Raw genomic sequence first — 26,044 nt, 5'->3', positions numbered from 1 at the left:
TCCACTTTCAAGCCTCCTATTGGCTTAGATTTGCTTCTCGTAGAGTCCTCATTGGAACGGACTCCTTGCGTTTCCCAAGAACGGGCTGAGGTCAAAAAGAGGCCTCTTATTGGCTAACACTGCTTTGTGCGCGTTCCCGCACTGCCATTGGCTGATTCGGGAAAGTGGGCCGGGTGAAGGAGGGACTGTGAGGTAGAGGGTCAGGGGTTAGCGAGGCCGGAAGTGAGTGCAATAAAGTTTCTCCTGGGAGGCCGGGCCCGGGGAGAAAGTTGGAGCAGCGACCTAAGGAGGTAGTGGCGTGATCCAGAACCAAATCAGCCCGCGGTGCGGTGCAGCGACTCCATGAGGCCCTGGTGAGTGGGGACTTTTTTTCTCCCTAGGTGACCCACTCCTCCACCCCGGAACCCCTCTCCCGGGACCCTACTTCCGGTCTTCATTTATAAGTCCCGCCCCCTGAGACCCCCTCCCCGGAAGTCCCACCTCCCAACTTCAGGGGCTCCCTGAACCCCGACTTGTCTTCTATTTATTGTCCCTGACCGCACCCTGTCACCCAGCTTTCCTGGAAGTCCCACCCCCTGACATGCTTCCAAGCCCTACTACAAGAAACCCCACGTTAGTCCTTCCAATTCCCCGAAACTCCGCCTCAGCGCGATGATTCTCCGCTAACTCCTGTCTATCAAAAAGCCTATCTTCCAAAAGGGCAAAGCCCTGCCCCTCAAATAACTACAGCATTCGAGTTCGTGAAGCCACGCCTCTCTAGGGGCTCCGCCCCCTACAAGTCCCGCCCCTTCCTTAATCCACGTCTGATTGTCCAGAAGCCTCGCCTCCTAGTAAGAAGTTTCCGAGGCTCGCGTCTTAGGGGACCACGCCCCCTCGGGAGGTTTATCCTGGTGGGACCCAGGGCTTCGCCTCCGACGCTTTGTCAGGAACTCCACTTGCTAACGTTTCCCTGTCCTTTTTCTCTTTTGGGCCTTAGGCTCAGTTTCCCTGAGCTGGCAGGCTCCGTGGGTGGGCAGTCCAAGTTCCCATCTCTGGCTCCGAGGGAGATTAGAGGCAGCCCCTTCCAAGGATGGACCTTCTTGAAGGGGGCTGGACTTGGGGTTTGGCACGAGGGTGGGAGACAGACTTGCTCCTAGATTCCTAGCCCCCCTCCCTGCGTTTCCCTTCCCAGAACTGACCCACCCCAGAAACAGCTGTTATGTTTTATACCTGTACCCCGCGCGGGATTTGGGGAGGGCCGTTTATTTCTTGTGGCAGGAGCGCAAGTTTGCTACCACCAGAGAAGGGTGTCTTGGAGTGGGTGTAGGGGACAGAGACCGTTTTGCTGTTTGATTTTTTTTTTTTTTTTTAAGGGGCTGCGCAGCCCCCACCACTCTGGCTCTTCCCCTCCCCCTAACTGGAGTTCTTGTCTGGGCATTCCTTCTGGTCCTGCTTGCCCAGCCTTCCCTTCTGGAAACATTCCTGAGGCTTTCGCCATTTCCTGCGACTTCCCGCCGCTCTCGTCTCCTCCTCCCTGCTGGGCCGGGGAGGCACTTGCAGCTTCTCCCCCACACCCCATCACCCAGACTCCCAGGAGGCAATCTCATTCCTATGCAGATTTAAAGAGCCCTACTTCCTCTTTCTTTTTCTCCAAATGCCCACACCTGTTGGTCATGCCCTGCGGGCACGTACAGGACGCCCATCGCTAAAGATGAGCAATCCTGCTGTGGGGGGGTGTGTGTGCACGCGCGCGCGCGCGTGTCGGGGGGGTGTGGGGTTATGGCTGAATCCTTTCCTTGCGCTCTGTGCCCGAGCTCTGAGCTGTAGCAAATGGAGTGTTAGAATTCCTTGTCAGGAGTGGTGGAATGACAGCGCGCTCCTCTGAGGAGGACTAAGGGCAGGGGAAAGAGCTTCGCACAGTATCCGACACGTTTTCAGTGCTAGTGTTGTTAGTTATTGTAATCATATGACTATTGGCACCTTTTTATCTTCTGAAGTAATTTAAAGATAGGTAATTCCATGGTGAGCCTGGGGGGTATGGGGATCTTACTTCTTTTCTGGTCACTTTCCAACTTCCTCTGTGGCTCCCTGGGCAGAGCTGTGGCAGGAAGCGGTGGGAGGAAGGAATGGCTTTGGGATCGGTGCCCTGTGTCCAGCCTCAGCGCATGGACCCTGGCACCCTTCTCCAGTACTTAAAACAGATTTAGCTTCTGCCCCCTTCTCCCTTCATGGTCTGTAGCCCCCACTTCTCTTGGAGAACTGTTTCATTCTCCCACCTCCTCCAGCCAAGCTGCACCCCTGATGTGAGGGGCACTGTGCTCCCTGGTGGACACGTGTACCCTCTTCGGAGGGTATGGCATACCTGGCAGGTGCAGGGAGCTGACCTTAGTGTCAGTGTCCTGCTTCCCCATCTACCCTTCATAGCCGGCTTTGCTAACGGGGGGACGGGCAGAAGAGTGCTTGGCGGTGGCCGGCTGGCGCTCCCTGGCATGGTAGGTGCCATGCACAGAGAACAAGACTCCAGCAGCCTGCCCTCTGCTCCAGCTCCTCTCCCTGCTGTACCACCCAGGGTGGACTTTATCCCCCTTACCTCACCAGCTGTGCCCTTCCTCCTGGCCCCTCTGCACCCCCGGGACCACTTCCTTCTTTCCCCATTTCTTTAGCTCCTGTCCACAGCTGTTGTAGCAGACCATGCTAAAGGCTCAGGCTCCCTGGGGCCACCACCCCACTGTCTGCTAGTGGTGGGGGGTGGCCTGGGCTGGAGAGAGGGGACTTTCAAGTGTTCAAGCTGGACAGGAAGGGAAATGCTGAGCTCAGGGATCCCCTCCCTTTTCCACCCCCAGCTGCCTCTGTTTCCTCCTTCATTCCCCACCACCCTCCCACAGCTTCCTGCTCCCTTTGGCCTGCCCGTGTCCGGTTTGGATTGATCCAGACCTTCTCTTATCCTCCTCCTTTCCTTCTCACTCCTTGGTCCTCCCCTCCCACCCCTCCTTTACTCCTCCCCAGATTACTAGTTGTTTGTATGGGTGCAGTGGTGGTGTGGGGGCTCATCCCTCAAGCCTGTGAGTCAGCAGTGTCCTCGGGATTGGTCCCTCGCATTGGCTCCCCGCCCCTGGGGAGGAGCCAGGCAGCTCTAGGTCCAGCCCGTTCTTCCCTCAGCCAGAGAAGAAGCTCCACGCTGGGCGGGGATGGGGCCGGCAACAGTCTGGGTCTGAGCTGGAGGAGCTGGAGAAGCCAGAGCCACTGGTCCCTCTCCCTCCTCAGAACCCTTGAGATCCCTGGGCCATAACGGGCCGATCGGGCCAAGGGCCTGGGGATGCCCCTGCCTGGCCCCCTTGCCCTGACCGGCAGGGGGGCCGGGCTGGGCAGCAGCCTCCCTCTCACTCCAGCCATGGATCTCCTGCCCCCCAAGCCCAAGTACAACCCACTTCGGAATGAGTCTCTGTCATCGCTGGAGGAGGGGGCTTCAGAGTCCACCCCACCGGAAGAGCTCCCCTCGCCGTCAGCCTCATCCCTGGGGCCCATCCTGCCACCTCTGCCTGCGGACGATAGTCCCACGACCCTGTGCTCCTTCTTCCCCCGGATGAGCAACCTGAAGCTGGCCAACCCGGCTGGGGGGCGCTCGGGGCCGAAGGGGGAGCCAGGCAGGGTGGCTGAGGATGAGGAGGGGGTCGTAGGGGCAGCCGTGCCAGACTCGGGCCCTCTGCCTCTCCTCCAGGACATGAACAAGCTGAGTGGAGGCGGCGGGCGCAGGACTCGGGTGGAAGGGGGCCAGCTGGGGGGCGAGGAGTGGACCCGCCACGGGAGCTTCGTCAATAAGCCCACGCGGGGCTGGCTGCACCCCAACGACAGAGTCATGGGACCCGGGGTTTCCTACTTGGTTCGGGTGAGTGAACGGCTCCCACTGCCTCCCAGACCCCCCCACCCGGTGCCTGCACTCACTCTGGCTGTGTGGGCGTCCCCGGCTCGTCCCCAGCAACTCCCGACTCCCGTGGGGGCAGTGCCCTGTTGCCTAAACCTGCCTGGCTCCTTCTCCAGTTCTGCAGCTCCTTCCCTCCCAGCTCTGCCTGGGCCCCCCTTCCCTCTTGTGACTCCCCCACGCCACCCTCACCCCTCCAGGCTTGGTACCTGCCCAGCCCATGGAGCACCTTTAGTGAGTGTTGGGATGAGTGACTCTTGATTGTTCCCTCCAGTCTGCTCCCCGTGTCTAGAGATGTCACTCCATTCCCGCCCCCCCACGCCTGTCACTCCTCCCAGAGGCCTCATGGCCTGCTAGCTCGCCCTTCCCCTCTCCTCATTGCCTGTTGTCTTGTGTGCTGTGGGCTGTGGCGGAGCCTCATCTGCACTGTCCTGAGGGACACGCAGAGAAAAGTCCCAGGCCCCTTTGGCCAGGGGTGGGCGCGGCGGCTGACACCCCCCTTCCCCTCAGTACATGGGCTGCGTGGAGGTCCTGCAGTCGATGCGAGCCCTGGACTTCAACACCCGCACTCAGGTCACCAGGTCAGTGCAGGGGGTGAGGGCTGGGGGCGCAGAAGGGGAGCCCGGGTGGGTCACTCGGTGCTGGTGCCAGTGACGGCTTATCTGTGGGTGGTAAAGGGGACTGAGAGAAAGTGAAGGGAGCGAGTCTTAAGTCTGAATGAAAAGAGGCAACTCTGGCCTGGATCCTTCTTACTCATCCAGCCTTGGCAGTTGTGGGGGGAGGTGGCAGAGGCAGCTGGCAGCTGGAGGTTGAGTAGAAAATGGGGGTAGATGGAAGGTTGCTGCTGCCTTTGGGAAGGGAGTGGGACATTTGGTAGCTGGAGGGGGTGGGGCCCGCCCATTGAGGCCCTAACCCAATCAGCCAGGAAGCGGCCTCTCAGTGTCATCAAATATTAAAGGCCCTTAATTCAATCCACCACGACAAAGAGCCTGGAGTGCCCCTGGAGTCTGGCCTGGCCTTCCCCTCCCCCAGCCCTGTGGCAGCCCCAGCCCAGTGGGAGGCAGGCTCTGGGTCTGAGCACCCCTCTTTCCCCAGGGAGGCCATCAGTCTGGTGTGTGAGGCTGTGCCAGGTGCTAAGGGGGCGACAAAAAGGAGAAAGGTACCCGGGGGCGAAGGGGCTGGGGGTGCTGTGGGAGGTGCAGAGGGGCTGGGCAAAGGCAAGTGTGGGGAGAAGGCCCACAGGCAGGAGTGGGGGCTTTCTGGGTGTTGGGAGCCCCCGGTTTCTGAGACCCTCGGGCCCTTCCTTAGCCCTGTGGCCGCCCGCTCAGTTCCATCCTGGGAAGGAGTAACCTGAAGTTTGCTGGGATGCCCATCACTCTCACCGTGTCCACCAGCAGCCTCAACCTCATGGCCGCGGACTGCAAGCAGGTAGCGCACAGGGGGCCAAGCGGGGGCCTGGCTGTGAGAGTGAGGGTCTAGGAAAGGGCTTGGGTGCAGCAGGACAGTGGGAAAGGAGATCAGGAGGATGTGGGGTAAGAAGCCCGAAGGATGAAATGGGGACTGCCGGTTTTGGGCCGGGTGCGGAGCGCTCAGCTCAGCCTGAGGCTGCCTGACACGTCATTCCCTTCCTTCTCCGCCCCCTGCCCTAACCCTCAGATCATTGCCAACCACCACATGCAATCTATCTCGTTTGCGTCCGGCGGGGACCCGGTGAGTTGGGGGACAGAGCAAAGATGGCGGGAAAAGAGTAAGGGACTGGTTGGGAAGACGGGCTCACGGAACGGGCATGCCAGGATGGAGGCTCCATCTGGAAAGCACTGGGATTGCGGGGTGAGGCGTGAGTGGGGCTACTCGATGTAGCTAACTGGCCTCTCCTGACTGTCCTCCCCAGGACACAGCCGAGTATGTCGCCTATGTGGCCAAAGACCCGGTGAATCAAAGAGGTGAGGCAGTGGGGAGCGGGGTGGGGCCGGCTGGCCGGGAGGCAGGTGAGCAGGACCCGGAGCCGAGCGGGGGCTCCTGTCCGTGCCTCCTCCCAGCACCCCTGCCTCAGGCTCACCGACAGCCTCTGCTGTGCCCCCAGCCTGCCACATCCTGGAGTGTCCCGAAGGGCTTGCTCAGGACGTCATCAGCACCATTGGCCAGGCCTTCGAACTGCGCTTCAAACAGTACCTCAGGAACCCGCCCAAGCTGGTTACCCCCCATGACAGGTGAGCGCGGAGGAAGCTCGTGGGCCCCAGACCGGAATTGGGAAAGGAGGTCCGCTGTTCCCACACTTGGGCTCAGAATGGTTCAGGGAAGGAAGTAACCTGTGTGCCCTGCTTCCCACTTCCTGCTATTCTTACGTTTCCTGTGGCCATCGGGAAAGTCACTGGCGGCTCTGCCTGCTGAGGGCCAGCTCTTCCCTGTTTGCCTCAGCAGTCGGGGGCCTGACGCTGCAGCCCAGCCCTGGCCAGACGTGCTTCTCATTCCCGGCTTCCCCGTGCCCGGCCTGTCCCTCTTTCTTGCCCATTTCTCCATCCTCAGGTCTTTGTTTTCCTGCCCCTAGAAACCATCTAGAGTTTGAGCGAGGGGTGATGGCTCTTTCCCGAGACCCCACGTTTCCTCGGGCCGGAGACATTGAGCCTTGGAGGAGGCTAACGTGCTCTGGAGCACCCCCCCACCCCCGACAATGTCGTGAACTTTAAAATCACACCTGCATTTACATCTCAGCTGCACCACCTTCCCTTGTGAGACCTCAGGCCAAGCAGCTTTCCACCTCTGACCCTCGTTCTCCTGATGTATAAAACTGGGGAAGGACATACCTACCTTACGGGGTTGCCGGGAGGATGAAGTGGTTGTGTCTGCAGCACAGCTAGCCTCAGGCCGACCTTACAGGAAACCCCAGTCCGCGCCGGTCACTGTTCCATCGCGTCCCTCCCTCCGTCCGTCCGTCCTCCCACCACACCCCTCCCCCTGTCCGTCTCAGGATGGCCGGCTTCGACGGTTCAGCTTGGGATGAGGAGGAGGAAGAGCCGCCTGACCATCAGTACTATAATGACTTCCCGGGGAAGGAACCCCCTCTTGGGGGGGTGGTGGACATGAGGCTTCGGGAAGGAGCCCCCCCGGGGGCTGCTCGACCCACGCCGCCCAGCGCCCAGACCCCCAGCCACCTGGGAGCAACGCTGGTAAGTTGCTTGGCTAGAGGTGGGCTAGGCCCGGGGTAGGAGTGGCTGGTGAGGGCCTCTCGTCCCATCCTGGTTTTGTCCTTTCAGCCTGTGGGGCAGCCTGTTGGGGGAGACCTGGAAGGCCGTAAGCAGATGCCACCTCCGCCACCCTGCCCAGGTAGGGAGGGGTCGAGAGGGACAGAGCCAGGGGTGCAGGAGGCAGGGCTGGGGTCACTGGAAGCCTCCCTTCCCTCAGCAGGCAGAGAGCTCTTCGATGACCCCTCCTATGTCAACGTCCAGAACCTGGACAAGGCCCGGCAAGCTGGGGCTGGGGCCGGGCACCCCAACCCTGCCGTCAATGGCAGTGCGCCCCGAGACCTCTTTGACATGAGTGAGTGCTCCTCTCCCTTCCGCGCCTGTCTTCGTCCTCGGTTCCTCCTCTCCTCCGGCCTGTTTGCTCTTTCCTTCCTGGCCTTCCCGCCCTGGAGGTTCTGGGTCCTGGGCACGTGTTGTACCATTGGCCTTTCCTAGCCCTGTCTCTGTACCCCCAGAGCCCTTTGAAGATGCCCTTCGGGTGCCTCCCCCTCCCCATTCTGTGGCCATGGCCGAGCAGCTCCGGGGGGAGCCCTGGTTCCACGGGAAGCTGAGCCGCCGGGAGGCCGAGGCGCTGCTGCAGCTCAATGGGGACTTCCTGGTGCGGGAAAGCACCACCACGCCTGGCCAGTACGTGCTCACCGGCCTGCAGAGCGGGCAGCCCAAGCACCTGCTACTGGTGGACCCTGAGGGTGTGGTGAGTGGCAGGGGTCTGGGGGCAGGGCACCAGGGAAGGCGCGGTGCCCTCCTTTGCAGTCTGACCCTCCCCTCATTGCTCCCTAGACTTGCATGGCCGGGCACCTCTACATCTTAAGGTGCCTGGCATCCCCCGTCCAATGGCTGAGGGTTCCTTCCCTTCTCATGTCCCTGAGGCTGAGCTGTGTTCCCGTCAGTCCTGCAGCCCATAAATCCCCAAACTTTATGCCCGGGAGTCATCTCACGGGAGCCCCTCTTTTGACAAATGAGGAAAGCATCCTGGGGAGGCTGTGCTGCTCAATGTCCTGGCTACACAGGCTGGACACCCCAAGTCTCCTCTTGTAAGAGGAGCCAGCGGCTCCCCCCGTCCTGCAGACTCAGGGCTCAGCCCAGTGCCCCCCATAACTTTGCTCTCTCTTCCACAGAAGCCGCAGCCTCCTTTCCACATCCATTTTGTACCATGTACCCTCCCCTGAGACTTGTCCCTTCCTCCAGGTCAGGGGAGGGGTAGCTGGCCCTGAGCTTCATAGCTTCTGACGTCCCCTCTGCCTTCTCCCGGTCCCTGGCCTGCCCGTTCCATGGCCACCTCTAGTTTCCTTCTCTGGAGAAGCCTCAGTGAGCAGGGCTGGCAGCCCTCCCACCCCTGCCATCTGTTTCTCCTTCCTCAGCTTCCTCGGCCTTGGGGGCTGAGGTATTACTGGGCTCTTCACCTAAATCGGCCCTGTCCCTTCCCACTGCCCAGGTTCGGACAAAGGATCACCGCTTTGAGAGTGTCAGTCACCTCATCAGCTACCACATGGACAATCACTTGCCCATCATCTCTGCGGGCAGCGAACTGTGTCTACAGCAACCCGTGGAGCGGAAACCGTGACCCGTCCCAGGTGCTTTCCAGAAGACACCCTGCAACTCCTTCCACTATTTCCTGACTGTCAGGACCTCACTTGGGAGTGTTCTGTGGGCCTGGCCTTGGGCCGCAGCTGGGGGTAGTGTGGACACTGGGTCCCGTCAGCATCCGGCTGAGGGAAAGGGTTTGAGTCAGGAGCCTGGGGTAGAGTCCTCCTCCCCAAACCTCACCAAAGTATTAACGTAGAGTGGCCCCCTTCCCAGGGCCTTTCCTGTGCCAACCTGATACCCCCTTCCCCGAGAAGGTGGGTGCTCGAGGCCTGGGCAGTGTGCCTCATAGAAAATGTCCTGTGGTGTCAGGTAGTTGGTCACCCTTCCAGGGAAGGGAGAAGAAATCACACCTTCGGTCTACTCCTGGGCTCAGGGTGCCCCAGACCCCTCTCGACAACCCTCCCTCTCAGTGTTTAAACTTTGTGCCTTTGACCATCTCCTGGGTCTGAAAATATTTTATGCAAAGAGTTCTTGGGCCCCTGAGGTCAAGGATGGGGGCGCTGACACCTTGGCTTCTGGGACCCTGCCCTCTCCTTGCTCAGCACCTCCTCCAGTTTAGGTTGGGAGAACGGGCAGGGGTGGCAGCAGTCCCTTCTCTCTGGGCATATGCCACCCATAGAGGTTGCCTCAGAACCCCCCTCCCGGCCAGGGGGGAGGCGGACCGTTCTTAGCTCAGTGCCTCCTGGCCGGGGGCCCCTGACCCCAGGGGTCTGTATATACATTTCTGTGCCCCTCCCCTCCCACGTCACATGCATGTTATATTCTACAGCCAAAGTGTAGCCCTTCCTCCTGCGTCCTCCGCCCTGCCTACCCTGCTGGGGTGCGGGGGGATGACTGACTCTGGGTTTCCGCAACTATTAGCGCTCCCAGGTGGATTCTGTGGAGGGGAACAGGCATGGAGACTCAGACGCAGTAGACAATCCCCACATGCCATCTGTAGACGTGGAACTGCGTTTATTTTTTATTTTATAATCATGTATTGGAGGGCTGTAGATGTACTTTCCTAAGTTGTTTTCCATGGCTTATCGAGCACAAAATGATGGTGACCCATTACATTTATACACCACCTCTTTGACTTTTCAAAGCCCTTTTACAACTGTTGGCATTTTCCTCACCCCAGCCTGTGAGGCAGTTGGGGCCGGCAGCATTGTCTTCTCTAAGAGACCCAAGGCAGAGAAGTCCATGGTGAACTAGCACCAGAAACCCGTGGGCCTCTGGCCGCGAGGCCAGGAGGCAGACGTGTGGCGGGGGAAACTTCAAACCTGCGGTTACTGCGTCCCTGCCTGGGGCCACGACCACGGAGCAGCCCACGGAGAAGCCGGCCCTGCGAGTCTCTAGGCCTGGTGGCTAAGGGACAGTTGACTCCTCGCCGCCTCTTTTTTGTAGTTTGGGTGTTCTCACGGGTCTTACTTATACCAAAGGGAAAAAAAAATTAAAGTCCATATTTCTTCTACCTCGGCCTCTTAGTTCTTGTCGCTGCCTATTGTTCGCCGTGGGCTCTCCGCGGCGGAAACCAGCTGGCCTCGCTCGGGCCGGGCTCCAGCAGGCGACCGCGCGCGACCACGGGGGATGTGTGGCCGAGCTGCGCCGGGAGGGTGCGGCAGGGCGGCGCCTGCGGGACCACTGTCCGGGGGGCGAGGTTCGCGCGTGCAGAGGGGACCCCGATCTCGAGCGGCCCCGCGATGCCAGCCTCTGGGCGCGCACAGGCACGCCCCTCGGCCCGGGATGGTACGGTCCGGCGCGGAGGCGGCTGCCGCCGTCTGCCGGGAGGAGCTGGCCCGCGCCGCGGCCCCGTAAGACACGGCCCCCTCCGAGGTCGTGCAGTGGTACGGCCCTCGAGGGGCCCTGGGAGTGTCTCGGCCAGTCCCCGCCCTCCCCCGCCGTCTCTGTGGTGGCGGCCGAGCCGAGTTCCGGTTCCGGTGGCTGCGGCCGCGGGCGGGAGGGCGGGCGGTGAGGCTGGGGCGATCGCGCACTTGGCACTCGGGCTCGGCGCCTGCCCCTCGCCGCACTCGGGGTGGCCGCAGCGCGGGGGCTTGTGGTGCCCCCGACTCCCTTTCCCGGCGATGATGCGACCCTTGGGCGCGTCCGTCCCCCGCCGCCGCTGACCCGGGTCCCCCACTCCATGGCCGCTTCGGCGCCGCCCCCACCGGACAAGCTGGAGGGAGGTGGCGGCCCCGCACCGCCCCCTGCGCCGCCCAGCACCGGGAGGAAGCAGGGCAAGGCCGGTGAGAGCGCCGACAAGGCTGGGGCTGGAGAGACGGAGGACTTGGGGACCTCGGAGGGAGGCTGGGCGGGTGGAGGGAGGCGGGGGTCCTTCGGCCGAGGGGCCTGAAGAGGATGGGTGAGTGAACCCCTGCAGGGGTTGGGGGCAGGTGTCATAGATTGAGGACCTTCGGGTTCTGGGGCACGTGGAATTCAGGAGCTACTTGGGAGTCTGGGGGTGTCAAGAGATGGGATGTCTCACCCGGAGGGAAGAGGCCGCTGAGAATGTGGCCCTACAATTTATGTTTCATATTACACCTTTGTTAGTGTTTGTTAAGTAAATAAGCAAGCGGGTGCTGAAGTTAGAAGCGTTCCCCCGGAGCGCCACCGGGAGGAAGGAGGTTGGGGAAACCTCAGGGAAACTTGTGTCTGCCTTTTGCTGCTCTTCCAGGTTTGCAAATGAAGAGCCCAGAAAAGAAGCGGAGGAAATCGAATACTCAGGTGAATGAATGGTGGTTGGTGGGCAGGGGGAAGCCACTCTGTCACTCCACTATGTTCGTGTCTTGGTCAGGTGCAGGGAGAGAAAGGTGTCCCACTTGCTCTGTTTCTGGTCCTTTCCTTCAACTTCATAATAAATTGGTGGTGGTGGTGGTGGTGGGTGGAAATGAGACAGTTTGACCAAAGGTCTTATCAGTCAGGGTTAGACTCGAACTCTCCCATTTTTCCTGTTCTGGTTCCCTCATGATGGTAATTTAACGCCTGCCGCTTACCTTTTCTGGGTGCTTGGGACTGTGCTAGAGTGCTTTAGCGGTTGGGGGAGACGGCGTGGTCTAGTTTACAGAGGAGGACGCTGAGGCCTCAAGTGAAACCCCTGCGCCAGGAGCCTGAGGTTATGCAGTGCCCGAGCTGGGGCCCCGGTAGTTCTGTGCTCCACCCTCTGCATTCTGAGGTCCATCTTGATTTCAGAGCTGAGCTGGCTGGAACCAGCCTCCAGAGTGTGGATGGACTGTGTTTCTGCTGCTCTCCTGGCCTAGCACGCGCCTCCCGCCATGACCCTCTCTTCCTCACCTGTCCCCCACTAGGGCCCTGCGTACTCACATCTGACGGAGTTTGCGCCACCCCCGACTCCCATGGTGGACCACCTGGTTGCCTCCAACCCTTTTGAGGATGACTTCGGAGCCCCTAAGGTGGGGGGCACAGCCCCTCCGTTCCTTGGCAGCCCTGTCCCCTTTGGAGGCTTCCGTGTACAGGGGGGCATGGCAGGCCAGGTGCCCCCAGGCTACGGCACTGGGGGTGGAGGGGGTCCCCAGCCTCTTCGTCGACAGCCTCCCCCTTTCCCTCCCAATCCTATGGGCCCTGCTTTCAACATGCCCCCCCAGGGCCCTGGCTACCCACCCCCAGGCAACATGAACTTCCCCAGCCAACCCTTCAACCAGCCTCTGGGTCAGAACTTTAGTCCTCCTGGTGGGCAGATGATGGCAGGCCCAGTGGGGGGCTTTGGCCCCATGATCTCACCTACCATGGGACAGCCTCCCAGAGGGGATCTGGGCCCCCCTTCTCTCCCGCAACGCTTTACCCAGCCAGGGGCACCTTTTGGCCCTTCTCCTCTCCAGAGACCTGGTCAAGGGCTCCCCAGCCTGCCCCCCAACACAAGTCCCTTCCCTGGTCCGGACCCTGGCTTTCCCGGCCCTGGTGGCGAGGATGGGGGAAAGCCCTTGAATCCCCCAGCTCCCACTGCTTTCCCCCAGGAGCCCCACTCAGGCTCCCCGGCCGCTGCTGTTAACGGAAATCAGCCCAGTTTCCCCCCGAACAGCAGCGGGCGGGGTGGGGGCACTCCAGATGCCAACAGCCTGGCACCACCGGGCAAGCCAGGGGGCGGCTCAGGGCCCCAGCCCCCTCCAGGCCTGGTGTACCCCTGTGGTGCCTGCCGCAGCGAGGTGAACGACGACCAGGACGCCATTCTGTGTGAGGCCTCCTGCCAGAAGTGGTTCCACCGCGAGTGCACAGGCATGACAGAAAACGCCTACGGGCTGCTGACCACCGAGGCCTCCGCCGTCTGGGCCTGTGACCTCTGCCTCAAGACCAAGGAGATCCAGTCTGTGTACATCCGCGAGGGCATGGGGCAGCTGGTGGCTGCCAACGACGGGTGATGCTGGCCAGGTGGCCCAGGGAAGCGCACACATCCCTCCCTGCTCTTCCAGGGTGATCGTCTCCCTGTCTGGCTCCTGGTCCCTGTTTCCACTGGCTTCCCATCCCCCTGGGGCAGAAACGCAATGGCTCCTGGGGGCATACGAGGAATTGAGGTGGGCAGGCTGAAGAGCCTGGATCGCTCACTTTTCTGGAAACTTTCGCGTCGAGATCTAGAGAGATCCAGGAAACCAAAGCGCTGCCGAGCAGAACCATTTTTTGGTGGCTGTCTCTGGAGGCGCAGGGTTTGGCTGCAAGAGAAAAGAGGCTGGAGGAAGGTCTGGGGGGCAGGGGTATCCCCTTTGCAGATGATGGACGCCCCCAAAACCTGTGCCTAACACTCCTCTATCGAGCCCCATAGCTCCAGCCTTAGCTTTTGGAGTCAAGTGTTAAAGGTTTCTGGCCAGAGGAGTTGGGGGTCTCTTCTCATCCCTGCAGTAGCCCTTCCATGGGCTCTGGGAAACAGCTTTAGGGAATAAAAGGGGATTTTCCCCTTTTCCTACCCTCCCCTTGTCTCCTCCAAGACCTGCTCAACTCCTCCCCTCTCAGAGAACCAAATAGCTTGAAGAAGCGGGAGAGTTCTTGGCCGTGGCCGGTTCTTGGTGATTTGGGGCTTCCAGACAGTAGGTAAGATGCTGTCGGGACATATTTCCCTCATACCAAAGTTACTGGTCCTTTCTCAGCCTCTCTTTTGCTTTTCTAATGACCATATTTTTGCCAAAAATAGGGATATATGGTCTGACAGACCAGAGTATTTGAAGTTTGGACAGTCCTGGAAGCCTGGACTCTTGTGCCCCTCGCCGTCTGTTGCACATGATTCTCTGCGCTGGTCTTTACCTTCTGGCGCCCTTACTCTAACCCCGCCTCCCTGGCTTGAGTGAAGGAAAGCTTGAAAGGGTGCAGAGCCCTTATACCTCATTTCTTCTCCTGAAACAAGGATCCCTGTCACAGCCTGTGGGTGGCAGAGGCGGCAGGACCCCCATGGCCGAAGTACTGAAATGCAGCCCCGGGCCCCGGGTGTTTTTGCTTCTCTCTCTCCCTGCTGTTCTTTTTACCTTCTCGGGCCTGGTGAGCTAGCAGTTCTCTCAGCCAGAGTCCTGCACTGGGCTTTATTGGTTTGATTTGATTTGTAAAGCATGGGCTGCCAGAGCACGGGCCTGGGGCTTCACCAGGAGCCTCTCACAGCTGCTTCTCCTGCATCTCATGCACACATTCCTCAATGGGGTGGGGCGGGCAGGCCTCAGGTGTGGCCCTGAGAGGAGTCAGTGGTCCCTGGACCCTGGGCGACTGTAGAACTCACCTGCCTGCCCAGGCAGAGCCAGCAGCCTTGGACTGTGAGAGAAAGGAGCGGAGTGGCTCTGGGCTTCTCTCTTCCGGTGTCCCCCCACTCTGAAACAGAGAGGGCAACCCCCCACTGCCCCACTTTGTGTTGTGTTAGTGGTTCTGTTTACCCCCTTTCATCTGTTGCTGTTTCTGAGATGCCTCCCCTGTCTGGGCATTTTGTAAAGTGGCTCCTGGGGGAGGTCTGCTCAGTCCCACACGCCACTACTTTTTGGAAGAAAGTGGGGGTGGCAGAGATGTGGTGGGGCGGGGGAGGGGGGGCTCTTTTGTACGGTTGGATTAATAAAACGACTTGAAAATCCAAAGACTCCTTGCTGTTCATGTGCATAAAGGTTGGAGTGAGTCGCTGTCCCCTGTCCCTGCTGTTAGTGGGAATGCAGAGAGGCCGGCCCTTGAGCTGACCCCGGTACTAGCTGCTGGGCCTGGGCCCCACCCTCCCATGTCCCCGCTGTGAGAAAGTTTCTTTTCTGAGCACATTCCTGAGCTGGGCCTGGAGCCAAGAGGGAGCTTTGGCTCCAAGGCCTGGGGGAGACGAGTGCCAAGTTAGTGGTTCTGGGTTTGGTGCCCACCCACCAACCCCCAGTTGTTTGGGTTAGGGCTCAAGTGTATCTCCAAGGGTGGGGCAAGGGGCTGCCCCTGGCCCCGCAGATGTCATTTGGGGATACTTTTCAGACCCTTCCCCTCCCTTTTTAAAGAAGTGTCAGTGGCATCCTTCGACGATGGCAGTGGGGCAGGGTGGGCAGGGTGGCAGGAGGGCTATTTCCAAGCCACAATTTGCTGCTCTCCTCCCCCAGCCTGCAGCTGTCTCTGTCTATCCCGGGACCAATCCGGCCTGTCCCTGTGTCTCGGGAGATGTCACCCTTTGCCTTTCAGTTTGGGGTCTTCCCTCTAGAAACTAGACACTAAGAAAGGTGGGGTCACCCAAAATTCGGTTTACTGGAACCCCAGTCTCCCTGGGAGGTCAGTCCAGGTTTAAGGGCTTAGCACGTTCCCCTTCCCCTCCCCTGGCTCTCAACTCCGGCTCTTATTGGCCAAAAGTTTCCGCCCCTTCAGGGAAGTTGACTTCCCATTGGTCAGTCCCTGGGCACGTGACTCCGCTCCTTTCGGGGGCTGGGAACTAGGGGAGACAGCCCCAAGTTCAGCTGAAGACTGAAGCAAGAGCTGGGTCAGGTAATGCCCTGGCGGGGCGGAGGCCCGCACATCTGCTATGGGACGGAGGGTGACGGGAGAGGAAAGGCGGAACTCGAAGGGTTGGGCCCCGCGGGGCATTTACAGAGCTGCTGTCACTGCTGGGCCTGGGAAAGGGGCACCATGGGCGGCCCCAAGCAAGTGCTTGTGGCCCTAGGTCCTTTACTTTAGAGGGTTGGGTTAAAAACTCTTAGAGGGCTTGATATGAGCCAGACCAGACTTTCCAGCTTTGTACGGGGTGGGAGAGCTCCCCCTTTAGCTGTCTTTTAGAAACAGCAGGAGTCTCTGACGGTCGTTAAAGGATGTTTTTGTTGAATCCTGCCTGAATGAAACAGGGGAGGAGTGGGGGAGGGAGTGGAGGTAGGTTTTCTTCCAAGAGGTGGATGAGAAGAAAGATCTGAAAACACAGCAGGGAACGCTAGAGATTACACAGCAGAAGGAACTTCCTAATAAGGTAGTGAGATGTTGGCTTGGGAGGACTGGGGTGGACAGTGTATTTAGGAATCTTGGGTGAACCCAACCAAGAGAGAGATACCAGGACTTAGAACCCTGAGTGCAGGGGTTCCAGAGTGTCTCCTGTTTGGGTCTCAGAAGTGTTTGTCTTGTTGACCCAAATACCCTTGCGGGTTTCCGTGGAGACAGTGCGTCTTACATCACCCTGGTTGCCATGGTGCCTGGTTCTGAAGGACCTGAGCAGGCTGTACACAGCCAGGGATAAACAGGGACTTCAGCCCAAGCTGCTGCCACTTCCTTCCTGCCACCACCTGTTAACAGTCACACGCAGCAACTGGGGATGGGGAGATGATGACAGAAAAAGGGGAGGGGCCTGAGAGCTGCACCGCCACGGCTCTGTGGATGCCTGTGGGAGCTGGTCAGGGTGTCCTGTTGGACTTGGTGTGGGGAGTCACTGCAGCCATTCTCCTGTGTCCTTGTGGGATGGGCGTGTCTGGGAGCCACGGGCACAGGGGAAGACACCGTGAGGGTCCTTCCCTCGTCCTGGGCGTGGACCTTGAAGGGCCACGGGAGGTTATTAGGGCCCTGTGTAGGCCTTACATCCACTGACACGGAAGGGACATAGCGTGTTGCTTCCCAAGGAGCACTGCCATCCGTCTCCCCCAGCCTCACTTCCCTCTCCCAGGGTTTCCTTATGGAGTCCTCTCCCACTTGTTAGTCTTCTAGCAGTTAGGAATTATTTCACCTCCTCTGAAGGATCACAGTCTAAGTCTCTGGGGAGCACCTCATCAGCTGCCCGCCTGAGGGGACAGTCTGAGCCTTGGAGGAAGGGGTAGGTCCCCTCTTCTTCCCCTGCTTTGTGTCAGGCTTTGGAACTGGAGGGACTTCCCACCCCCACCCTGTCAGGTCGGAGCAGATCAGCAGGGACAGGACCTCAGCGCTGATTGTTGTCCAAGCTTTGCAAACTGTCAAGTCTTTATACATGAGAGTTGCCCTAAAGTCCTTTGCCCAGTCACCTTCAAGTTCCCTAAGACGAGACTCGGGATAACTAAGAAGGGAACAGAATTTAGAACGGAGGGTGAGAGTGACAGGAGATGGACCTAAGCTGTGCTAGTGGTCTCACCCCTGGCTGCGCGTGGGAGTCACCAGAGAGGTTTTTTTTTTTTTTTAAGATTTTATTGGGGAACAGTGTGTCCTTCCAGTACTTTTTCCCAAGTCAAGTTGTTGTCCTTTCAATCTTAGCTGTGGAGGGTGCCGTTTAGCTTCAAGTTGTTGTCCTTTCAGTCTTAGTTGTGGAGGGCGCAGCTCAGCTCCAGGTCCAGTTGCCATTGTTAGTTGCAGGGGGCAGAGCCCACCATCCCTTGCGGGACTCGAGGAATCGAGCCTGCAATCTTGTGGTTGAGAGCCCACTGGCCCATGTGGGAATCGAACCGGCAGCCTTTGGAGATAGGAGCACGGAGTTCCAACCTCCTAAGCCACCGGGCCGGCCCGGGAGGTTTTTAAAAAGACCCGTGCCTGAGCCGGACACTGACCCTGCGAATCAGGATGTTAGGTGACCAGTGTGCAGCCAGCATTGAGAACCCCTGAACTCGACCAGACAAAGGACACGGTGGGTGAGAGACTTCGGGCTGAAGGTGGTCCTGGAGTCTTCTCTTCAGCCCTGGGGGAGGAGGTAGTGATGATGGGGAAGCCTGGGGGCCAGTGAAGCCTGGGGGGGGCGGTGCAATTTTCTTTGCTCTTCCTCTCAGCTGTTCATTTTTGCAAGTCAGAGCCGCCACCTTTCTGGCCTTCATCTGCCCTGATCATAGCATGAGGGAGTTGGCCGGTTATTCCCCAAAGCCTTTCCAGTGTCTGCTTCATCGACCTTTCAAGGTCAGTTCAGTTTCCCAAGGCCCTGTTGGCCCCTGGGAGAGGCAGACCTCTCTGTGGCTGTCAGCAGGTTCTGATTTGCAAGGCAAATACTGCCCAGAAGAGTTGAGGTGTTAGGGTCACAAGAACTGGAACCAGGCTGATTCTGGAAGCTTCTGCCCAGCCCTTAAACCTTGGAACCCAGCCAAGGCTGCTCTCTGCACCCTGCCTCCCCTGAAGGGAGCTGGGGTCCTGAAGGGAGCTTTTCTCTGCAGGTGGCAGCTGCAACAGCCTCGGGGACCTCAGCAACTATGGCCTCCTGCCCAGACTCGGACAATAGCTGGGTGCTCGCTGGCTCAGAGGTGGGAAACACAGGCCTGGGAACCACACGGAAACGGGATTCTTGCAGGGCTGGGATGCTTTGTGGTTCTGTCCCCTCCCTGGTCCTGATGGTCACCTGCATCACCTCCTGCTACCTGTGAGAGGCACTCTAGTGGCCGGGGAAGGAGATCAGGTGTTGGGACTTGGACCATGCCAGGGAAGAAGGGTGAGACTAGGATAAGCTGTGAGAGGCTGGGAAGACATTTTGGTGGGGAGGTCTGCATGAGCAGAGGGTCTGAGGCAACAATGGGAAAGCCGTCGGGGGAGACTAAGAGGGGACCCGTTGGATGAGGTGACGACATGGGTCAGAGAGTTGGAGTGAGGTTGGGGCAGAGCCCAGGAGCCTCTGGATGAGGCCTGAATGGCCTGCCTGGCTCAGGGAACCCACTGAAGGGCTTTGAGTGGGGGGGAGGTGGGCAGGACACTCACTGCCCTGGGCAGAGGGTGAGGCCGCAGCGAGGGCTGGGTGGGGACTGGGAGAGAGCGCTTTACTGTCCAGGTGGTAGTTGGTGGGGCAGGAACCCCGTGGGCCCTGTGATCCCAAAGCCACTGAAAGGCACACGGGGGGGGGGGGGACTGAGTGGCTGGAGAATTTGTCAAGGAAGCCAAGCCCCAGGAGCTTGGTGCGTTCTAACTGCCAGGACGGGAGGAGATGCGGAGTTTGGGTGCCCTGGAGGCTTGTGGCAGAGAAGGACAGACACCGTGCTCTCAGCCAGGGCCCTGTGGTGCCTTTGTTGACAGCTGGGCATGTCACCTCGATGTCCTCCCCTGCAAAAGGGGGTTTGTGATTGTTACCTTGTAGAGGTGGCCATGAGAAAAAAGTGACTTGAAAATTGCAAAGAAACGTGCTAAGGGCGGCAGTTATTCTGGGAGGGGTGGAGGGAGCCATGGGCGGGCTGAGCAGGCTGTTGGCCTGCTCGGAGGCAGGAGGGGCTGAGCCCGAGCAGCCAGCCCAGAGCACCGTGGGGCCCAGGCTGTAGTGGCCTGGGCGTCCGCGAGCAGATCCTGGGGAAGCCTCATGTGGGGCGTGGGGAAGGCCTGGAAAGCTTGGAAGGTCTAAGTGATGGGGGTGGCCCGTTGTGAGGGAAGACTGGGGAACGTGCCTGTGGCCCGGGGGACTCTGTTCTCTTGCCACTCTCCCCCCTTCCAACCAACAACTGGGTTGGTCACTTGTGGGGCGCGAGGGAAGTGCTGATGCCCTTGGAAGGAGCGAGACCCAGGCTCTATCTAGCCAGCGTCTGGTGGGGGCCGGTTCGTCCAGGGGTCCAGTGCCTTGGTCCAGCGGTGCTTCTTCGTTTAACAGAATCTTGGCCTCTGAAAGTTCCTCAGAGAGGAAGTGAGGTTGGGGAAGGGCCAAAGGCAATGTCAAGCTGAGATGCTGCAGTGCCAGCCAAGACCACTCCCCCCCAACCCCCTGCCTTGGATCCGCTCACTACTGAATTAGTCTATTTTTGTGACAAGTGGGTTGGGTGCCCTGAGCAGTGTGGCTGGTCCCAGGGACCCTGGCAGAGCACCCCGTGCTCCTGGTCTTGTCCTGTTTTCCTCTGGACACTCCTGCTTGTGCCCCGACCTCCCCCAGAGCCTGTCTGTGGAGACCCTGGGCCCAGAACCCAGGATGGACCCAGAACCAGAGAGAGCTCCCCAGGCCCCTCCGAGCCCCTCCAAGGCAGATGTTGGAGAATTAGCTGGGACCTTGGATGGAGAAGGTACAGGGCCTTGCTGAGGGTGGGGTGCAGCCATCTGTCCTCCATGTTCTGGGGGTTCCCAGTTTTCTCAGGGAGAGGGAGGTTGGTTAGTCTTACTTCCCACGTTAACCTCGGTTTAAGACCATCTTCCCTCATTCTATCCTGGCTTCTTCCTGCCCCTTTCAACCCGGTGGGGCCCGCGGGAGCCCGAGGGTGTGTTGGGAGTTCAGTTGGGGGTAGCAGGTTTTCCTGGCCCTTTTCTCCCATCACAGAGACCCTTTTCCAGAGTGAAAGCTTCCCGTCTGGTCCCACTCTGCCGGAAGAGACTGAGGGCAAGGTGAGGAGCTTCACTTGGGGACGGGGAGGAAGTGGGGAGGGCCAGGAGCTGCTCACACTGTGTCTGCATCAGGGCATCCTGGAAGACGATGGTCTTGGTATGGAGTCCCCTGGCCCAAGAGACACAGTGGCCCAGGGAGACTTGGAGGAGACCCTTGTGGTGGCAGACCTGGGACCGGACACTCAGGACCTGAATGATCAGAGCCCACCCCAGAGCCTGCCCTCATCCCCCAAAGCAGGTGAGAATTCTCCTCGTCTCCCTTTGACACTGTCCTTCCAGAATGTACGGGAATGGGATTAGCTGTCGCTCCTGAGCACAGCTTTGGTCCAGGCCCTAGGACTCAGGTGCTTCCTTAAATTATATCAGCGAATCCTTACCACCACCCCGAGGACACTGAGGCTCAGAGAGGTTAAGTGACTTGACCAAGGTCACACAGCTGGTAAGTAGCAGGGCCCAGGTCTGGTTGACGTTCCTCTCTGCCAGGGGACCTCTCTCAGGAGTCAGCTCTCCTTCCCTGAGTCCCTGCCATGTGTTAGCTCTGGGCCTGGGGGAGGCGGGAGGGTGGATTGGTCAATGTAAGGGGCACAGCACAGATGCAAAATGAGAGTCAGACCATGAGGGGTGCAAAAGGAGGTGTAAGTAAGGTGCTCCACAGGAGGGGAGGGTGGTCCGGTCAGGGGACAGGCTGAGAGGAACGGAGACGCAGGGATGGCTGGAGAAGGGTTCACAATGGAGGTGACAGTTGAGTGGAACCTGGAGCAAAGAGTAGGAGGCAGAGAACATTCCAGGCTGAGGCTGCAGCATCAGCAAAGGGCAGGGGGGCCGCTGTCCTGTGCTAAGGAGGCCATATCCAAGGCTTGTGGCAGAGAAATTGAAGGGTGACAGGTGGAGGGGGAGCCCGGGGCCGGGGGCCGTTTAGGAGGCAATGGCAGCGGTCAGGCCGAGCCCGTGACAACCTGACTAAGGCAGATCAAAGCGTGTGATGTCGAGATGATCAAGTGTCGAGATGTGTGGGTGTGAGGCGAGGGCATGGACTGGCTCCATGACAGCAGTGTGCCTTCCCCCGAACTGGGGGAACACCACAGAAGAGAACCAGTTTGGAGGGCAGTGCATTGAGTGCTTGGTCCCGCAGGACACCCAGGTAGGCGTGACCGGTGGGCATGCAGACGTCGGGCCTGGAGCTGTAGGGAGGACAGGTCAGGTGCTACAGATGAGGGCTTCCTGAGCTACAGGGGAGCTGTCAGCGGTGTGGGTGACTGCGCAGTGAGGAGGGCAGGGACAGAAGTGGTGCCTGGAGACCGCCACCTTTAGGCCGGGGCAGAGCCAGGGAGGAACTGAGCAGGAGCGGCCTGAGTTAGGACGGACCGGGAAGATGGACGGACAGCAGGCACTTGATGTCAGGCACACGTGGGAGGAAAGAGGGTGCTTTTAGGATGCAAGCTGCCCTTGTAATTTGCAGGCTGAAAGGACTGGGGGTGGCAGGGCGGTCATCGATGCCCAAGCAGATGTGGGCAGGGTCTCCAGGTGCCCGTCTCTGCAGTCAGGGCTGGGGGCCTCCCTGTCCCTTCTGTCCCTACATCCCATCCTCCCAGTTGCCTCACTGCCGTGTCCCCACCCCTTCCTCCAGCTTGGATCAGGGAGGAGGCCCACTGCACTAGCAGTGGGGATGACACCGACGTGGACGTGGAGGGTCTGCGGAGGCGGCGGGGCCGGGAGCCCAGCGCCCCTCAGCCTGCAGTGCCCCTGGGTGTGGAGCACCAGGCCGCAGGCGAGGGGGTGGGCTGGGAGCTGGGCATCTCCCTCAACATGTGTCTGCTCGGGGCCCTGGTTCTGCTGGGCCTGGGGGTCCTCCTTGTCTCCGGTGAGTGGTGCCTCCCCGCTGGGGTTGAACCTCTGCCCTCCTGCCCTTTACCTCACTCCACCCCTCTGATGGCCTCAGGTGGAGAGCAGTAAGCGGGGAGGGCCCCGGCTGGTTCCTGGCTGTCCCCTCCCTCCCAGCCTGAGGGAGGCTGATGGGGCCGGATCTCTGGGTCAGAAGTAGGGAGGCCGCGGTTGTGCATTTATTGTTCCGTTATGCCTTGTCAGCTGTTCAGGGGAACCCGTGACCCTTAACCTGGCTGCACCTCTCAGCCATGGGGGGGCCCAGGGCAGGAGGGTGCTTGTGCGTGGGGAGGGGGGATGGGGTGGGGCTGGAGGAGTGGGCTCTGTGCGCCTCGGGGCCACTTTCAGGACGTCACTTTCCTACAGGGCCCGTGGAGGAAGTGGAACTGCAGGTCTTTCCAGATGCTGGGGTGGGTACTGAGATGCTGGGGGCTTTGGGGGATGGGCAGGTACCTGCGAGCATGTCCTTCAGCGTGTGGGCCGGGTGGGGGCGGTCGGGGCTGCCTGGGCTGCGGGGCAGGGTCGGGTAACTGGTTCCTTTGCCCTTAGGATGGGCTAAGGCAGCAGCTGCAGGCCTCAGAGCTCCCGGACGGTGTCCCCAGCTTGCAGAATATGGCTCTTCTGCTGGACAAGCTGGCCAAGGAGAACCAGGATATCCGGCTGCTGCAGGCCCAGCTGCAGGTGGGCATTAGCAGGAGGGGGTGGGCTAGGCCGGCCGGCCCTAGGTCAGGGGTCTGTCCTGAAGAAGTTTCCTGTTTACCCACACGCCTCGACCCTCTGCTTTTCCACTATAGTCAGGTCATCTTCCTAGTTCTCTAGTCATATCCCTCATGCTAAGGTTCAGGCCAGGGCTGACATACTGGTGTCATGTGACATGCCACCTCTGATTGATTGGTATGGTCTGCATGGAGCATTGTGTGGGGAAGGAGTTGAAGACAGTGCCAAGGCTCAATGGGGAAGAAGTGCTGTGCTCGACTGGTAATGTCTGTTCCAGGCCTGGAAGGTGGAACCAAGGCAACGAGTGCCACATATTGGCTATCCTTAGGTGAATGGCAGAAGTGTGTGTTTATGTAAGGACATGGAGGCTTGTGATGGAATTTGGGGACCCCAGGGTCTGGTGCAGGTTGTGGATGGGGAGGAGGATGAGAAGCAAGTCCTCTGAGTGTCCCAGGCCATAAAAGGGGCGTGGATCACCTGCTCACTGTACCAGAATGGAATTGAGCTAGAAGGCACTAGGCCCATCCTGAAAGGACTCTTCTGTGGTGCCCTCCATCGCTACCTCCATTCCAGGCCCAGAAGGAAGAGCTTCAGAGCCTGATGCACCAGCCCAAAGGACTAGAGGAGGAGAATGCCCAGCTCCGTGGGGCCCTGCAGCAGCGCGAGGCCTCCCAGCGGGCCCTGGAGTCAGAGCTGCAGCATCTGCGGGCCCGGCTTCAGGGGCTGGAGGCTGACTGTGCCCGGGACACAGACGGGGTGTGCCTCAACTGGGGCAGAGGCCCGCAGGGTGGCAAGATCACCAAGGGGCAAGACCCCAGTGGGCAGGAGCCAGGCACTGGCTTCCTGGAGCAGAAGGAACGGCTAGAGACTGAGGCCCAGGCATTAAGGCAAGAGCTGGAGAGGCAGCGGCGGCTGCTGGGGTCTGTGCGGCAGGATCTGGAGCACAGCTTGAGGGACGCAGGCCGAGGAGACCCAGCTCGTGCTGGCCTGGCTGAGCTGGGCCACAGGCTGGCCCAGAAGCTGCAGGGCCTGGAGAACTGGGGCCAGCACCCTGGGGTCCCTGCCAATGCCTCAGAGGCCTGGCAGCAGGAGCCTCCCTTTCAGAGTCCCAGAGAACGGAGTGGAAAGGAAAAGTGGCGGGATGGGCCGGGGAACCGGAAGGCTGAGTACTGGAAGCACAAAAAGGAGGAATCTGGCTGGGAAAGGAAGAGGAGCTGGGCGGGTGAGGAGGATAGGAAGGAGGGCAAGCCGAAGGTGGAGGAATGGGGCAGCAAGAAGGATGGTAAGCGACAGGGCCCCAAGGATGCCCGCAGAAAAAGTGGGAGCCCCCACTCCTTTGGAGAAAGGCAGAAGCACCCTCAGTGGAAGGAAGGGGCTAAAGACAGGCGTGATCCCCTGCCACTGTGGGCAGAGCTGTCAAGACACAAGTACCGGGTACCCCAGGGCTGCTCGGGCGTGCACGAGTGTGCCCGGCAGGAGGGCCTGGCCTTGTTTGGCATGGAGCTGGCCCCAGTGCGACAACAGGAGCTGGCCTCTCTGCTGAGGACGTACCTGGCACGGCTGCCCTGGGCCAGGCAGCTGACCGAGGAGCTACCCCTCTCCCCTGCTTACTTTGGTGAGGATGGAGTCTTCCGCCACGACCGCCTCCGCTTCCGGGACTTTGTGGATGCCTTGGAAGACAGCCTGGAGGAGGTGGCGGTGCTGCAGACCGGTGATGACGATGAGGTGGATGACTTTGAGGAGTTCATCTTCAGCCACTTGTTTGGGGACAAAGCGCTGAGGAAGAGGTGGGCAGTTGTGGGGGCGTGGGGGTCTGGGGACAGAGGCGGCAGCGGAGGCGGCGGCGGGAGGTGGGGAGTGGGTGTGACTCAGCGAGAGCCCTGAGTCCAGGGCTTCGGGTTGCGGCCTTGTCTCCACTCTGTTCCCCCACTGGCTTCCCTTAGAGAAGGAAGCAGTGTGCTTTCCTATCTCACCACCCAGTGGTCCTGGGGAGTCCCCTTTGGGCTGGGGGTGTTTTTCCCCCCAGTTGTCCTGTCCCAGACATGTACCAGCCCATCCCCCACAGCACTCAGTTCCCACCTTCCTGCCTCCCAGGGGGAGGGGGGTGGTTCATCCTGGGAGACCAGGCCTGGCTCCCAATATGCGTGGAGGTGGCTGCCTTAGGAGGAAGAGGGTCCCCTCTCCTCAGAGAGCCCGTTCTCATCACAAGGCATTGTCCTGTGAAGGCCCCTTCATGCCCCCGCCCCATGTCTCCTCACAGGTCTCAGAAGAAGGACAAACACTTTCGGAGTCCCCGAGTGGTGGGGCCCAGGGAGGAGCACAGCCACCACCTCAGGGGCTGAGGCCGGCTGTTATCTAACCCCTGGGGACTGTTACACTGCCATCTCTCCTGGCCTGGTTGGTGTCCTTGGATGTCCTTCACAGGAGAGTGAAATTACCCAGCTCTGCACTGTCACTTTGGCTAGAAAAAGGCCTTAGCTGAGCCTGCCCCGTGCTGTCTATGCAAATATATGCAAATGCTCAGGGCCCTAGGCCTCGACCCCTGGCAGTCTGATTGTGTCGCTCCAATGGGAAAGGGGATGGGGGAGGAGCCTGGGGCTTTTTGGGGGGTGAGCAGGGGTGGGGGGGATGACAGTGTGATTCTGAAGCCAAAGAGCTTTCCTCCTGTGTGTGCTGCCCCAGTGTGGGTCCTGGAAGCCACGCCACCCGTGCCCCTGGGGTGCCCCCTGGGGTTTGAGAGTTGCTGGCTGGAGGCCCAGCATGAGGTCTTTCCCTGGGGTTTTGTTAGATTTGGAAGCAGCTGTCCCCAGGGGGTGAAGTCCCCTTTTTACCCCAGCTTCTCACGTGGCCTCACCTCCCCGTTTGAACTGTAGACTCGGATCCCAATAAAATGCTGTTGTTGGAGCTGTGACATTGGATGGAGCTGTCACTTGGGCTGATTTCTAAGCACAGGCACTGCCCCCCTCCCTAGGCAGTGGCACTGTCACCTCCCACATATGCTGTTCTCCTCCCCTCTCCCTCCAGCACCTTCAGGCCCTCTGGGCTGGAACACCCCTCTGCTTACAGCTGCCTTGCCTGCACCCCTGGGAGATGTAGA

The 26,044-nt window shown here is 60.0% G+C and overlaps 3 protein-coding genes across 8 annotated transcripts; all 3 read left to right on the top strand.

Annotated features, from left to right (window-relative positions):
- Nucleotides 1-118: 118 nt before the first annotated feature.
- SHC1 (SHC adaptor protein 1) lies at nucleotides 119-10,180 on the top strand. Of its 4 annotated transcripts, none has more exons than XM_033093108.1 (13): nucleotides 119-353; nucleotides 3,698-3,865; nucleotides 4,409-4,479; nucleotides 4,994-5,057; nucleotides 5,207-5,326; nucleotides 5,555-5,608; nucleotides 5,790-5,841; nucleotides 5,982-6,108; nucleotides 6,867-7,065; nucleotides 7,153-7,222; nucleotides 7,301-7,435; nucleotides 7,596-7,834; nucleotides 8,576-10,180. In XM_033093108.1, exons 2-13 carry the CDS (start codon nucleotides 3,701-3,703, stop codon nucleotides 8,702-8,704), a joined length of 1,425 nt encoding a protein of 474 aa, XP_032948999.1. In that variant the 5' UTR covers nucleotides 119-353; nucleotides 3,698-3,700; the 3' UTR covers nucleotides 8,705-10,180. The 4 variants fall into 4 exon arrangements, with proteins under 4 accessions (XP_032948999.1, XP_032949000.1, XP_032948998.1 ...); XM_033093109.1 differs by having other exon boundaries at nucleotides 209-353; nucleotides 7,304-7,435; XM_033093107.1 differs by lacking the exon at nucleotides 119-353 and having other exon boundaries at nucleotides 3,027-3,865; nucleotides 7,304-7,435.
- A 472-nt stretch (nucleotides 10,181-10,652) lies between these two features.
- Nucleotides 10,653-14,723, top strand: PYGO2 (pygopus family PHD finger 2). Of its 2 annotated transcripts, XR_004421673.1 has the most exons (4): nucleotides 10,653-10,952; nucleotides 11,381-11,430; nucleotides 12,012-13,743; nucleotides 13,844-14,723. XR_004421673.1 is itself a non-coding variant. In XM_033093521.1 (3 exons), exons 1-3 carry the CDS (start codon nucleotides 10,850-10,852, stop codon nucleotides 13,077-13,079), a joined length of 1,221 nt encoding a protein of 406 aa, XP_032949412.1. In that variant the 5' UTR covers nucleotides 10,653-10,849; the 3' UTR covers nucleotides 13,080-14,722. The 2 variants fall into 2 exon arrangements, 1 of the variants encoding a protein (XP_032949412.1); XM_033093521.1 differs by having other exon boundaries at nucleotides 12,012-14,722.
- Nucleotides 14,724-15,542: 819 nt separating this feature from the next.
- On the top strand, nucleotides 15,543-25,865 carry PBXIP1 (PBX homeobox interacting protein 1). Of its 2 annotated transcripts, none has more exons than XM_033093193.1 (10): nucleotides 15,543-15,627; nucleotides 18,222-18,308; nucleotides 19,907-20,033; nucleotides 20,285-20,349; nucleotides 20,422-20,587; nucleotides 21,977-22,210; nucleotides 22,597-22,640; nucleotides 22,780-22,911; nucleotides 23,521-24,734; nucleotides 25,208-25,865. In XM_033093193.1, exons 2-10 carry the CDS (start codon nucleotides 18,258-18,260, stop codon nucleotides 25,287-25,289), a joined length of 2,115 nt encoding a protein of 704 aa, XP_032949084.1. In that variant the 5' UTR covers nucleotides 15,543-15,627; nucleotides 18,222-18,257; the 3' UTR covers nucleotides 25,290-25,865. The 2 variants fall into 2 exon arrangements, with proteins under 2 accessions (XP_032949084.1, XP_032949085.1); XM_033093194.1 differs by lacking the exon at nucleotides 15,543-15,627 and adding an exon at nucleotides 17,593-17,707.
- The last annotated feature ends 179 nt before the right edge of the window (nucleotides 25,866-26,044 follow it).

This window comes from Rhinolophus ferrumequinum, chromosome 22 (genome assembly GCF_004115265.2).
Source record: "Rhinolophus ferrumequinum isolate MPI-CBG mRhiFer1 chromosome 22, mRhiFer1_v1.p, whole genome shotgun sequence".
In the NCBI taxonomy this organism is placed as follows: Eukaryota; Metazoa; Chordata; class Mammalia; order Chiroptera; family Rhinolophidae; genus Rhinolophus; species Rhinolophus ferrumequinum.
The sequence above is the reverse complement of the archived record's forward strand: the minus strand, read 5'-3'. Positions and strand labels throughout refer to the sequence as shown.

Excerpts from the sequence above, each read along its gene's own strand:
- SHC1 (XM_033093106.1), top strand. The coding sequence starts at position 3,296 with ATGCCCCTGCCTGGCCCCCTTGCCCTGACCGGCAGGGGGGCCGGGCTG. Across the intron at positions 5,058-5,206 it reads GGGCGACAAAAAGGAGAAAG|CCCTGTGGCCGCCCGCTCAG; the intron begins GTACCCGGGGGC and ends GCCCTTCCTTAG. Across the intron at positions 7,436-7,595 it reads CCGAGACCTCTTTGACATGA|AGCCCTTTGAAGATGCCCTT; the intron begins GTGAGTGCTCCT and ends CTGTACCCCCAG.
- PYGO2 (XM_033093521.1), top strand. The coding sequence starts at position 10,850 with ATGGCCGCTTCGGCGCCGCCCCCACCGGACAAGCTGGAGGGAGGTGGC. Across the intron at positions 10,953-11,380 it reads GAGGAAGCAGGGCAAGGCCG|GTTTGCAAATGAAGAGCCCA; the intron begins GTGAGAGCGCCG and ends CTGCTCTTCCAG. Across the intron at positions 11,431-12,011 it reads GGAGGAAATCGAATACTCAG|GGCCCTGCGTACTCACATCT; the intron begins GTGAATGAATGG and ends GTCCCCCACTAG.
- PBXIP1 (XM_033093193.1), top strand. The coding sequence starts at position 18,258 with ATGGCCTCCTGCCCAGACTCGGACAATAGCTGGGTGCTCGCTGGCTCA. Across the intron at positions 20,350-20,421 it reads CGGAAGAGACTGAGGGCAAG|GGCATCCTGGAAGACGATGG; the intron begins GTGAGGAGCTTC and ends TGTCTGCATCAG. Across the intron at positions 24,735-25,207 it reads GACAAAGCGCTGAGGAAGAG|GTCTCAGAAGAAGGACAAAC; the intron begins GTGGGCAGTTGT and ends GTCTCCTCACAG.